This window comes from Bidens hawaiensis, unplaced genomic scaffold (assembly GCF_021521415.1).
Source record: "Bidens hawaiensis isolate Kalapana, Puna unplaced genomic scaffold, B.hawaiensis_p1.1 tig00001382_1, whole genome shotgun sequence".
NCBI classification, from domain to species: Eukaryota; Viridiplantae; Streptophyta; class Magnoliopsida; order Asterales; family Asteraceae; genus Bidens; species Bidens hawaiensis.
The window spans coordinates 1779107-1792784 of record NW_027491078.1 but is presented as its reverse complement, the minus strand read 5'-3'; the positions used below and the strand labels follow the sequence as shown (position 1 = coordinate 1792784).

Sequence of the window (13678 nt, the reverse complement as noted above, 5' to 3'; positions counted from 1 at the left end):
TACCAAATGATAACAAAATAGACGTGTTGCAACGCATTAAACGGAAAGGGTAAACGATGTAACTTTATAGAAAATGAAAAGAAAATGCGATGTTTGCAAAGATGTAACGTTTGTTTTTCGATCACTTGTATATTGCTAATGATAATCTGGTTTCAAAAAAAGTTATACCGAGACGTAAAAAGGTAAAAAAAATAGGTATTTGGTGAATAAATTATTTTAAAGAAAGTCATTAACTTTAGTTTAGTTTGTCAACATATTTTTATGAGGTATTATTATGAGGGAAAAGTCTCAAACCATCTTAGAACATCCCCCTATGATGCCGTTACAAACAAAGACCAAATTCTAAGTACATCTACAACATAGACAAAGCCTTAATAGTTAATACTTAATACTATTCAATATTCAATTAAGGCAAAATACGAGTGAAATTTTGCAATAATAATTTACTAGCTTTTGAACCCGTGTATTACACGGGTTTTGTCAAATGATAAGATAAATAAAGTCTGTTTTTTCAGTTGTGATTCTTAAAATACTTGTGAATTAATTTAATGCAGACTTCATGGAAAAAACAAACAGGTTACGAAAAGCACTAAAATAGCATGATTTTAGAAACAACAGGTGTTGATTTGCAAGAAATTTAAAAAAAGGTACTAAACTTGTGTAGTTTGTCAAAACTTAGGTATGAAAATGACATTTGATTCAATAATGAATATAATCCACACTATGTTATAACCCATTTGACAAAATGGTTTTGACCCATAACCCATAAATAGCTAGAATGAATGAGATGAGAGGTTAGAAATTAGGTGAAATATAGGCTTGACACCTAAGTTTCAACATTTTCTTTTATTAGTATTGTTAGATAAACTAATTTTCAATTATTTTCATAACACTTTCTCACTTAATTAATTTTTATTCATTCCGTACGATATTTTTAGAACAAGTATCGAATACTCGCCGGATTGAGGATCGGACCCTCACTAGTTTTGGCTAGTTTTGACGAGTGGTTGTTGAACCGATAACCCGATTAATTGGCTGAATCACATTCGAGTGAAACCATTCAGATCGTTTTACGTTATAAGATTTGACTACGCATGAGAGGGTGTGTGACTGCTTTCTTCGAAAAGATTTCTTTATTGCTTTTAATTAAAAAAAGTACTTTATTTAATTCTTTAAAGTATGAAAGACAATTTAGATTTATGTAATAATATTTTACTTTAAATAAAGATCCTTTATTAAAAACATTTCCTGTAATAAAACAATTACTTTAATACAAACACACAAATAAGGAAATTAAAAAAATTCAGTTAAAGAACACATTTGTACATAAATAAAAGATCCATTTGTCTGTTCATATTTAAACTTGTTCCACAAGAAACAGGCCAGATGAAACAAGAGACAATTCTCAGGTATAAATAATATTCCCAATTTAATTTAATTTCCTGTTATTAAATTCTTGAAAATAATTGAAAAAAATCAATTTATAAAAAAAAAAAAAAAAAAAAAACCCTCTTTGAACAGTCTGTAAATCTTTCAATTTCCAATTCTTTGGAAGCTTCCTAAATTGTGCATTGATTCGGTGTTCGTTGAAACTTTTATTAATTTATAATTTATAATATTAATATTTTAATAAACATATGCTTCCTTAGTCTTCGTTCAAACCTTTCATGCTCAAAGAAATAATCAAATTACAGAATCACCTTCTTCCTTACACTTTCCATTTATTTTCTTGCAATATTCAATATTTATATAATACACACACACACAAATATATATAAATACTTTATATTTAGCCTCTGATTCTTGGAAAAATATCATTTTTTCTTCATTTCTTCATACCCTTTTGTTTCTTGTACAAAAAAGTTCATAAGTTTTCAAGAAAAATTGAATCTTGTATAAAAGTTCATAGCTTTTCAAGAAATCTTGAATCTTTAAGACATAAGTTTGTTAATTTGTTAAAAACCATTTCTGGGTTCTGTTTATTTTCATATTTTATTACTTGGGTTGTGAGCTATCTGCTTGAAACAAATTAGTTTATTCATTTGGGGGTGTGCAGAGCAGTAAAGCACCAATCTTTTTGTTGTTTTTTGGAAGATTCTCATCTGGGTATCTCTAAAAACTGGTTTCTTGAAATAATTTGTTAAAAAAGATTGGAAAAAAAATGGGTACAGGGAGGAAAAGAAGGTTGCATTTTAGCAAGATCTATTCATTCAAGTGTGGAAGAAATAGGTTTGATGATGATCATTCACAGATTGGAGGGCCAGGGTTTTCAAGAGTGGTGTATTGTAATGAAACTGGTGTATCAGAGGCTGCAAGTCAAAGTTATCCTGATAATTATGTTAGGTCAACAAAGTATACACCAATGACTTTTTTGCCTAAGTCATTGTTTGAACAGTTTAGAAGGGTGGCAAATTTTTACTTTCTTGTTACTGGTATTTTGTCATTTACAGACCTTGCACCTTATTCTGCTGTTAGTGCTATCCTTCCTTTGATTATTGTCATTGGTGCTACAATGGTTAAAGAAGGTATTGAAGATTGGCAGAGGCAAAAACAGGTATGTTGGATTCATGTTTTGAAGGTTGAATCTTTAGTTCTTGGTTGGATTTGATTAGTCTTTTTAGGGTTCTAAGTTTGAATCTTTTGTTGCTCATTGGGTATCAAGAAACATCTTAAAAGTTTCTTGTTTTGATGGAAGATTCATGTTAAGAACTTTCCGACTTTTTTTTTTTTTTTAATTTGAAAACTTTTCTGAAAAATTAGCCTGAAGGTTTGTTTTTGAATCTTGTTTAATCCAAAAGTCAAAGTTCATCTTGTGTTTATTTCTGTCATCAAATTTGAAAACTTTTCTGAAAAATTAGCCAAAAAAATCTGTTTTTGAGTCTTGTGTTTGTTTAAGATCTCAACAACTGAAAAGTCAAAGTTCATCTTGTGTTTATTGTCTGTTATTTGTTAAATTTGAAAACTTTTCTGAAAAATTGGCCTACAAATCTGTTTATCAATCATGGTTTTCTAGAATCATGAAGTTAACAATCAAAAAGTTAGATTTCATATTGTGTTTATTTTCTGTTATTTGTTAAATTTGAAAACTTTGCTATACAATTTGCCTAAAATCTGTGCTTGAATCTTGGTTTTATAGGATCATGAGGTCAACAACCGAAAAGTCAAAGTTCATCGAGGTGGAGGCGTTTTCGAAACGAGAGAATGGAAAAATCTGAGAGTAGGAGATGTAGTCAAAGTGGAAAAAGACGAGTTCTTTCCAGCCGATCTTCTATTACTATCATCAAGCTATGAAGACGCGGTTTGCTATGTTGAAACCATGAATTTAGACGGTGAAACAAATTTGAAGCTAAAACAATCATTAGATGCAACTTCAACAGTTCATAATGATTCAGATTTCAGCAACTTTAAAGCGACTGTTAAATGTGAAGACCCGAATGCAAGCTTATACACATTTATTGGCACAATGGAGTACCGAGAACAGCAATATGCACTTTCGCCTCAACAACTTCTTCTACGTGATTCAAAGCTTAGAAACACGGATTACATATACGGTGTTGTGATCTTCACGGGCCATGACACGAAAGTGATTCAAAACTCAACCGAAGCACCTTCGAAAAGAAGCGGGATTGAAAGACGAATGGATACTATTATCTATTTCTTGTTCTTTATCTTGTTTCTAATGGCTTTTCTCGGTTCGGTCTATTTTGGGGTCGTTACGAAACGGGATTTAGATGGTGACAGACAGAAAAGATGGTATTTGGGCCCGGATAGATCAAATATCTTTTTTGACCCGAACCGAGCTCCAGCTGCAGCTATATATCATTTTCTCACCGCTTTGTTATTATACAATTACTTGATTCCGATTTCTCTATATGTTTCTATAGAGATTGTGAAAGTATTGCAGACAATTTTCATCAACAATGATATTCATATGTACTATGAAGAAACTGATAAACCGGCTCATGCGAGGACCTCGAATTTGACCGAAGAGCTCGGTCAAATCGACACCATTTTGTCAGACAAAACCGGGACTTTGACTTGCAACTCAATGGAGTTTATTAAGTGTTCGATAGCTGGGACCGCGTACGGGCGTGGTGTGACGGAAGTTGAACGAGCTATGGCTAAACGAATGGGGTCTCCATTGATTGTTAACGGCCGTGATCAACTTGATGATGATAATGATGATGATGATTCTACATTGGCAGTTAAAGGGTATAACTTTGAAGATGAAAGAGTCACGAATGGCTACTGGATTCATGAGCCACATTCGAATGTGATTCAGAAGTTTTTTCGGTTGTTAGCTGTTTGTCATACTGCGATACCTGATGTGGATGAAGAAACCGGAAAAGTTACTTATGAAGCTGAGTCACCTGATGAGGCTGCTTTTGTTATAGCTGCAAGAGAGCTCGGCTTCGAGTTTTACAAAAGAACACAAACGACCGTTTCTTTTATGGAGTTAGATCCTGTTTCCAAGAAAAGAGTCAATAGGTAACAACTTTTTTCGTGTTTTTATTGTCTTGGGTAACTTTTAGTATCAAATTTGAACCGAATTTTCGTTAAAAATGATTTTTTATTACCAAGATCCAAACGCTACAACTTTGTTGCATTTTTCTTGTTTCGGGTAACTTATAATATCAAATCCCGTTAAAGTTTATAACTTTTTTTGTTCCAAGATCTAAAAGCAGCAACATTTTTGGTTTTTTCTTGTTTCAGGCAACTTTTTGGTCTCAAATGTCTGATCTTTCTATTGTTTGTTTGCAGGACGTATGAGCTTTTAAACGTTTTAGAGTTTAACAGTGCACGAAAGAGAATGTCTGTTATTGTAAGGGACGACGAGGGGAAATTACTTTTACTATGTAAAGGCGCCGACAGGTAAGCAAAAGCATACAACAAACAAGTCTTTATTTTTATCAGCTCTCATTGTTGCTCACTGTTTAATTTTGTTTTTGGAATGCTTTCAGTGTTATGTTCGATAGACTTGCGAAAAACGGGAGAGAATTTGAACAGAGTACAAAAGAACATGTGAACGAGTACGCGGATGCCGGCTTAAGAACCTTAATTCTTGCTTATCGTGAGCTCACCGAGGAAGAATACAAAGAGTTCAATGAAAAGTTCACAGAAGCCAAGAATTCAGTTAGTGCAGACCGCGATGAGTTGATCGATGAAGCAACCGAAGAAGTTGAAAAAGATTTGATTCTTCTTGGTGCCACTGCTGTTGAGGACAAACTCCAAAAAGGGGTAAGTTTTTATTTTTTATTTTTTTATAATAATTTTTTCAACTCAAGATCTTCATTTCTTGAATCTTTCTCATATTAATAATGCCTTTTAACGCGGTTTTTATATTATTTTTATCAGGTTCCCGAATGCATTGACAAACTTGCTCAAGCGGGAATCAAGATTTGGGTTCTCACCGGCGATAAAATGGAAACTGCAATCAATATCGGGTAAGTTTCGCTTAATCAAGATTCAAGATTTGCTTTCTTGTTTTAACATTTTGTTGGCTGTATAGTTGTATCTAACCTTAAAAAAAATCGAAACTTTATGCAGATTTGCTTGCAGTCTACTTAGACAAGGGATGGAACAAATCACAATAACATTAGAGTCCCCAGATATCATAGCAGCCGAAAAGAGCGGGGACAAAACCGTAATTTCCAAGGTCTCAAAAGAAAGTGTCAAGAAACAAATATTATCAGGAAAGGCCCAACTTAGTGCAACAACCACTGATCCATTTGCACTTATCATAGATGGAAAGTCTTTAGCATACGCATTACATGACGATATTAAGAACACGTTCTTGGAGCTTGCTGTCGGTTGTGCGTCGGTTATTTGTTGTCGGTCTTCGCCTAAACAGAAAGCGTTGGTTACTAGACTTGTGAAAGAGGGGACTGGGAAAACCACTTTGGCTATTGGTGATGGGGCGAATGACGTGGGAATGCTTCAAGAAGCTGATATTGGTATCGGGATTAGTGGTGTCGAGGGGATGCAGGCGGTTATGTCGAGTGATATTGCGATTGCTCAGTTTCGGTTTCTTGAAAGACTGCTGCTGGTGCATGGACATTGGTGTTACAGAAGGATTTCTTCAATGGTATGAATCTTTGTTTTAAGTTGTTTCAAATATATACTATTTTCGGGCCCAAATTTATTATTCTGAGCCGTTTTTCAAGTCTAAAATATTAAGCCCAAATGGTAAAACTGAAACCATAATGATAACTGAAAACTGAGAAAAGTGAAATCAAGCAGTTTTCAACGGTTTTTAATTCGATTTGGGCCCAAAAGTCAAAACTGACCCATTAACACCCTTAAATTACATACGGTTGCTTAGGGGTGTGCATGCGTTGGTTTTGGGCTAACACTGAACCGAAAATTCCGTTTTTTATTTTTTGAAAACCGTTTGGTTTCTAGATTTTCGGATTTTACAATGCCCGGTTCGGTTTTGCCATTTAGGGCTAAGGGTCTGTTTGGTATAAGGTAATGGAATGAACGAGAAAATGGAATGAACAAGGAAATGAAATGAACACAGGAATTAAATGAATCATTACCATTCCATTATCTTGTTTGGTTACCACGTAGGAATGAAATGAATGATCATTTTATTATTATTTTTTATTAAATAGTAAACTATACACACATATATTTTTGTCGGTTAATGGAACGGTAATAACCTAATACGACATAATAAAAATATAATGATAATTATAATTAATAATATGGAAGGAATGAATGAAAAAACACATTTTACTAAGGAATGAAAAATGCTATATATGGAAGGAATTTCATTCCTTAGGAATGATTCATTCCATTGATAAATGCCAACCAAACATGTTTTATTTCATTACTTTGGAATGATCCATTCCATTACACCTATCATTTCTTCATACCAAACACTACCTCCTTAGGAATGATTCATTCCATTGATAAATGCCAACCAAACATGTTTTATTTCATTACTTTGGAATGATCCATTCCATTACACCTATCATTTCTTCATACCAAACACTACCTAACTTTTGAGCCGAAAAACTAAAAAGCACCCAAAATAGTGAAGTTGAGCCTAATATTTTTTTTTCTGTTATTTAGTTAAATAATTAATTATTACAATTTCGGGCCTAAATTTTTTGGGCCACAACATTTAAAGTCCATTAATAAAAATTGTTTTTTTTTTTGTTTTAATGCGTTTGGTTCGGTATTTTTGTTTTACGATACATGCAAAACCAAAACTGAACCGGAAATTCATTTTTTGAGAAAACATAAAACCAAGGCCATCGAGCTACCATATGTCGGTTATTTTAGTTACGTTACGTCGGTTATTTCAGTTACTGAGTTGCTGGTAGCATATTAACCAACTGAAATCTAAAACCCTTGTTTTACATATGCAGATTTGCTACTTTTTCTACAAAAACATTGTATTCGGGACCACTGTCTTCTTATACGAAGCATACGCCTCTTTCTCAGGTCAACCTGCATACAACGACTGGTATCTATCTCTATACAACGTCTTCTTCACATCGTTTCCCGCCATTGCGTTAGGCGTGTTTGACCAAGATGTTTCGGCCCGGTTCTGCCTCAAATTCCCATTACTATACCAAGAAGGTGTCCAAAACACTCTCTTCCGATGGCGACGCATATTCGGCTGGATGCTTAACGGGCTAGCCAGCGGCATAATAATCTTCTTCCTATGTATTCGGGCCCTCGACCCTGACGCATACAGAAAGAATGGGAAAACCGCGGGAATGGAAGTTGTGGGGGCCACAATTTACACATGTGTAGTATGGGTGGCCAACTGCCAGATGGCATTAGCAGTTAGTTATTTCACTCTAATCCAGCATGTGTTTATTTGGGGTGGAATATTTTTATGGTACATGTTCCTACTGGCTTACGGTGCGATGCCGCCGACGACGATTTCAACGACTGCATACAAGGTTTTTACCGAAACACTTGCACCCGCACCGAGTTACTGGGTGGTGACTTTGTTTGCGGTGATTGCAGCGTTGATACCTTATTATTGTTACAAGGCGGTTCAAATGCGGTTCTTCCCTGCTTACCTTGGAATGATACAATGGATTCGATACGAAGGGAATACTGATGACCCGGAGTATGTTAACATGGTGCGGCAACGGTCGATCAGGACGACGACAGTTGGGTACACGGCTCGGTCTATAGCGAGGGATAATAACTTGTTAAACTTGGAACGATAGGCGCCGGGTAAATCATGATGATGGTTTTGTATGACTTGTTTGTACAGAAGATTTTGGTAGCTGTGTTGGTAAAGAGTTTGTATTCGTTTATTGTTGTTATGCGACGGTAAAGATGAGATGATCGTCGGCCGAGTTCATGATTTTCGGGCTGTGAAGTAGGGAAATTGCTTGTAGATTGAAGAGGGAGTCATGTTTTGTGATCTTAAGTTATGTTCTTTATATTTTCTTTCAAATGATCTTTTAGTAAACAAAAATTAAGCTTAATGTTACCTCTTGCTCATGCATGTGTAGCATGTGATGAAGCTTTCTTATTAACCTAATTGCTTCTTAGTTGGTTTCATTGTTAGATTACTTTTAGGGCGCGTTTGTTTCACGGAATGGAATGAAATTGGAATTGGAATTGGAATGCGCATATGATTTTAAATTGGAAAGAATAGGATTTTGAATATGAACATACCAATAGGAATAGAAATTCAATTCCGTTCTTGATATGCTCATTTGACAAATACATTGCAATCTATCATCACAAATATCACCGCATCTCTAGCCAACCCCACTTTCAGGTAGGGGTGGCAAATGGGTTGGGTTGGGTCGAACGGGTCATATGTCGAAACAGGTTTCTGTCAGAATGGGTTTGGGTCAAAAATTAAAAAAAGGGTTGTTTGGTTTGGGTCGGAACATGTTTCTTTTTTTTTTAAACGAGGATAACTGCGGAAACATTTTAGTTTTTTTTTAGATTTTTTGTTTATTTATATTTTGTGTTATGATTTTTGTTATTATTTTTTTGAATTTTTTCTATGGGTTTCCTATTAAGATAAAAAACCCCTAAAACAATATTCAATAATAATAATAAAACATTCATAACTCAAAATATAAATAAAAAACATAAAAAACTAAAATGTTTATTAACTGTCCTTGTTAAAAAAATCCCTTGAGAAATGAGTCGAAACCGAAAAATCGATGAATACGAACCAATCGCGCTTTGACGTGGAACGTTGAACCGAACTAACACGGAGTGTTGAACTGAAGTGAACTAACTCGGAGCGTCAAACCGAAGTGACCCGGAGCATCGAACTAAATGCGAACTGACACTCTGCGTCAAACTGAAACTGACCCGGAGCGTCAAACCAAAGTGACCCAGAGCATCAAACTGAATGTGAACTGACTTAGAGAGTCGAACCGAGCTGACCCAGGGAGACCAAACGCGAACCGACCTGAAAGCGCTACGACCCAGAGCATCACCTGAACACGAACACACTCGAAACGTTGACCTATCAAAGATTTCAATGAATTTACTTGAATTCTTTCACATTTTGGAAGGATTTGGAATTCTAAAGGAATTTGAAGGGATTGAATTCCTATTCCAGTCCAATTCTTTGACAACCGAACACACTAAAATTGAATTAAGATTTCAATTCCAACAAAACGAATACGCCATGTCATGAGATTTTAATTTCAATTCCTTTTAATTCATCATGAATTTTGTGAAATGAACGTGCTTAAAGACCCGTGGATGCATATGCATTTTAGGTGTTTTTGAAAAGATAGTGACAAGACACTTATGCTAGGTTTCTATTCATTTTGTTATTTGATATATAAACAGTTAGACAACATATATTATAACAATAATCTAACACTTTTTAATAAACCAAACTGAATCAAAACAAAGTCTTATTTATTGGGTCATAACTCATAATAATAAGCTAATAATGTGTTACAAAAAGGAAGATTTAAAACTCTAATATCCGTTGTAACAGCTTTCTGGCTGTAGGATATCAAAGAGAACAACAATGTATGAGCATTTAGCTTTACAAAATTAAATAATGAAATGAAAAGAGGATGCATGTTGTTTGTTGCCCAAAAAGGGATTAAACTCTGATTAGTTTAGTTTCTTTGCCAGGCTTGAATTTCTTCTGGCTATGATCTCAGCAGCCCAACTCTTACCGACTTCGGTTTGAAACTTCCCTGAAGTGCAAACATCAAACCAAAGATTACAACTTTACTAACACATATATAATAGCTACACTAGCGCCAAAACGTATTTTGACCAAAATGGGTTCAGGTCAAACCGGCCGTTTATAAAAAAAAATATCAATTTGGTTCAGGTCAAAACGTGTTTTGACCAAAATGGGCTCAGGTCGAAATCACATCTTTTGGTGGTGAAATATTAGGGGTGGCAAATGTGCCCCTTGAATGGGTTGTAATAAAATGTATATAACGGGTCAGAATGGGTCGAAACAAAAAAAGAAAAGGATTGAAATGGGTCAAAACGGGTTGACATTTCTTGAGGTTTTTTTTTTTATATATATTTTATGGAACGAGAAAAACGGAGGAAACTTTTTAGTTTTTTTAATTTTTTAGTTTTTGATTTATATTTCGAGTTATGATTTTTTCATTAATTTTTTTGAATTTTTTAATGAGGGGTTTTTGAAATGGGTTAAAATGGGTTGAGATTTCAGAAACCAAAAAAAAAAAACTCAAGAAATGTCAACCCGTTTTGACCTGTTTCAATTATTTTTTTTTTTTTAGTTTGACCCATTGTATACATTTTATTACAACCATTCAACCCAATGGGTCACATTTGCCACCCCTATGAAAAATAATATGGGTTACTGTAGAGCCATTAGGGGCCATTTTAAGTTAGCAAGTTTTACAAGAGTGACCCGTTGTATTATATTATTAGAACCAATTACCCGAAATGACCATTGCATATTTTTAGTTGACCCAAATGAATCCATATGCAACTTTTTTACCAAATCAACCCATTTCTTTTTTTAAAAAAAAAAAGAACAGGCCATGAGTCATGACTTTTCACCCCTAATTTTTCATTTTCTTTGTGAACGATGTTTTATAATAAAATATAAAATAAAATTCATCTTACCGGCTGTTGAGAGAAAAAATTCATCCAAAATTCTGTTGTGTTCTGCAATAACATTGTTACAATAGAATCTCAGAATAAAACAAGATGAACAGATGAAAGTCAGCAAAAGTCAAAAATATCTTTCAAATAAGTCAAACGGGTTGAAAGTCGTCAATACTCAAAAGTCTACTTTGAATGCATACAACCTAGTTCACTTACACTCTTTTAAGTGATAATAACATATTGTAGTTGCTAGCTTAATTCTTTCTCATAATATAACCGTGACCTACACGTACCAGTTTCATATTCAAGTGCTTGCAGAATCATCTCAATCTGTTTATATCAAGAAAAGATAACATTTTTACTAATTATTATAAAATGGATTAACAAAAAGATTAATAAAAAAGCATACTTTATCAAAATCTTTAACAAGATTAGCCTCAAGGGAGGCGTTATCCTCGTATTCCCTCCAAAGTTCTTTAATTTCTTCAGCTGTAAGGTATAAAAAACATTAATGACTAAAAAAGAAACACAATAATATAAATCTTGAAAAAAAGTAATTAAAAATACCCCTCATTCCTCCACCAAGAACATTGCACATCTCGTTTAAAGCCGCTTGTTCAAGTCTACTCTTTTCTACTTTCGGCACACCATCTGATGGTGTTATATCGCCCACAATAGCTGTAAAGTTCAGATAATTATCAATTTAACAAACAAAAAAAAAACTAATATAAATCATACAAGTATTTTTAAATTTGGAGGATTAAACATGTACCTTCTGCAATGTCATGCACAATTGCAATCTTGATACATCTTGTAAAAGTAAATCAAGCTTATGACTTTTAGTTAATGTTTATTTCGTAAGGTTTAATAGTAATAAAGAAATAAAAAAAATGTAGTTGAAAATAAAACCTTTCTCTATTAATACCAGGAAGATCACCAACAATTAAAGCCATTAACGCCATTCGATACATATGATCCGCAATAGATTCGGGACCTTTAATCCCATGATTAACCCATCCCTTCCTCTTTGTGGTCTACATTGAAAGAAAAATATTAAGTAAGTAGCACTAGAAAAATGAGTTTTAAATTTTCATATATCATAGCATATTCAACTCTTTAGCAAGCCCAAGTTTTTATAGCTACAAATTAAAATTTTAGTAAATAACTCAATATTGACCAAATGTTTAAACCAACCTGTTTTGGCCCATAACCCTTTCGCCCGAACCTGCCCCGATCCGAACCAAAAAACCTTTTTTTGAATTGACCCGTTTTGACTCGAACCCTTAACCTGTCCCATACCAAAAAACCAATTTTTGAATTGACCTGTTTTGACCCGAACCTGTTCTGACCTGTAACCCATCCCAAAAAAAACCTTTTTTTGAATCAACCCGTTCTGACCCATAACCCAAATGCGCCCCAACCGACCTGTTTGCCAGGCCTACGTCTTACAGTGGCAATCTTGGTTTTAAATTCATCAAAAAAATCATAAATTTCATAAAACCTATATAAACTTTAAATTATTTGAAAAAAAACCCTTCAACAGAATCATAAACCCCAAATTACCGATCCAAACACATTAATCAGCTTCATGCAAATTGTAATTAAAGTCAACAATTAATTTAAAACAACAAAACTAACCATTAAACATAGCATGAGAAAATCAATACTGGATTTATATATGTAAATTTTTAATTTTTAAGTAATGTGTATAATTTAATAAATACATAACTCAATTATTTTAACCCAAATGCACAATAATCAACTAGTTATTAATAACAAAATGATTCAGACCCAATTCATTATTTCGGGCTATAACTTTGTTTCAACCCAAACCTTTCAAGCTCAAATGACAAACCCGTAAAAACCTAATCAAAACCGAACTGTTTTAAAAAATTCAAAAACCAAAGTTTCGGTTTTTCGTTCGGCTTTAGCCCAAAACCGACACAACCCGAACCGTGCACACCCCCAAACAAATTAACCACCTCATGTAAATCATAATTTTCATCAACAATTAATTTCAAACAAACCCCACCAAAAAAAAAAAACTATTAAACACAAATGCAATCGGCCAATCAGGCCAAAACATGCACCTTAAGGCTATGACACAGCGTGAGGAAATCAATACTAGAAGAACAAGACGATGAAGCATCCGCACAATCCGAATCAATCGCCGATGTTTTGGGTTCCGATTTGGGTATTTGGCATCGAACCAATTGCAATTGCAATTTGCGATCGATGATGATATTAAAGGGTAGTTTGAGCAAATTAGAACGAAGGGGTTGTGGGTTATTGAAAGATCTGTAAAGGGTATGTGGGGAAGATGAAGAAGAAGGGTTAACAGCTGCCATTGATGAGTAATTGGGTGCAAAGTTGAAATCTTGATGGAACAAAGTGGGTTCTTGGAATTGGAATGGGATTTTGAATATGCTTTGTTTTGTTGGTGTTGGGGCAAAAGGGGAAAGGAGGTGAGATGAATAATAATAATAATAATAATAATAATAATAATTTTTGGTTTTAGGGTTTGTATGTTTGTAAGTGAATCAGGTTTCGGGTTATTCTGGGATTGACGTTTTGTAAACTGAATTCGAATTTGGATTGATTTGGATTTCGATGGTTTGTA

General features: G+C 34.0%; 2 protein-coding genes across 3 annotated transcripts; one reads left to right on the top strand and one right to left on the bottom strand.

Annotated features, from left to right (window-relative positions):
* Positions 1-1800: 1800 nt before the first annotated feature.
* Positions 1801-8338, top strand: LOC143573944 (putative phospholipid-transporting ATPase 9). Of its 2 annotated transcripts, XM_077058710.1 has the most exons (8): positions 1824-1862; positions 1903-2554; positions 3137-4488; positions 4762-4872; positions 4962-5238; positions 5356-5444; positions 5548-6085; positions 7377-8338. In XM_077058710.1, the coding sequence occupies exons 2-8, from the start codon at positions 2162-2164 to the stop codon at positions 8193-8195; spliced, it is 3579 nt and encodes a 1192-aa protein (XP_076914825.1). In that variant the 5' UTR covers positions 1824-1862; positions 1903-2161; the 3' UTR covers positions 8196-8338. The 2 variants fall into 2 exon arrangements, with proteins under 2 accessions (XP_076914820.1, XP_076914825.1); XM_077058705.1 differs by having other exon boundaries at positions 1801-2554.
* A 1645-nt stretch (positions 8339-9983) lies between these two features.
* LOC143573958 (uncharacterized) lies at positions 9984-13453 on the bottom strand. The gene is made up of 8 exons (XM_077058715.1): positions 13149-13453; positions 11968-12092; positions 11831-11868; positions 11626-11736; positions 11468-11547; positions 11352-11388; positions 11077-11118; positions 9984-10160 (listed from the first exon to the last, which is right to left on the bottom strand). Exons 1-8 carry the CDS (start codon positions 13404-13406, stop codon positions 10075-10077), a joined length of 777 nt encoding a protein of 258 aa, XP_076914830.1. The 5' UTR covers positions 13407-13453; the 3' UTR covers positions 9984-10074.
* Positions 13454-13678: the final 225 nt, after the last annotated feature.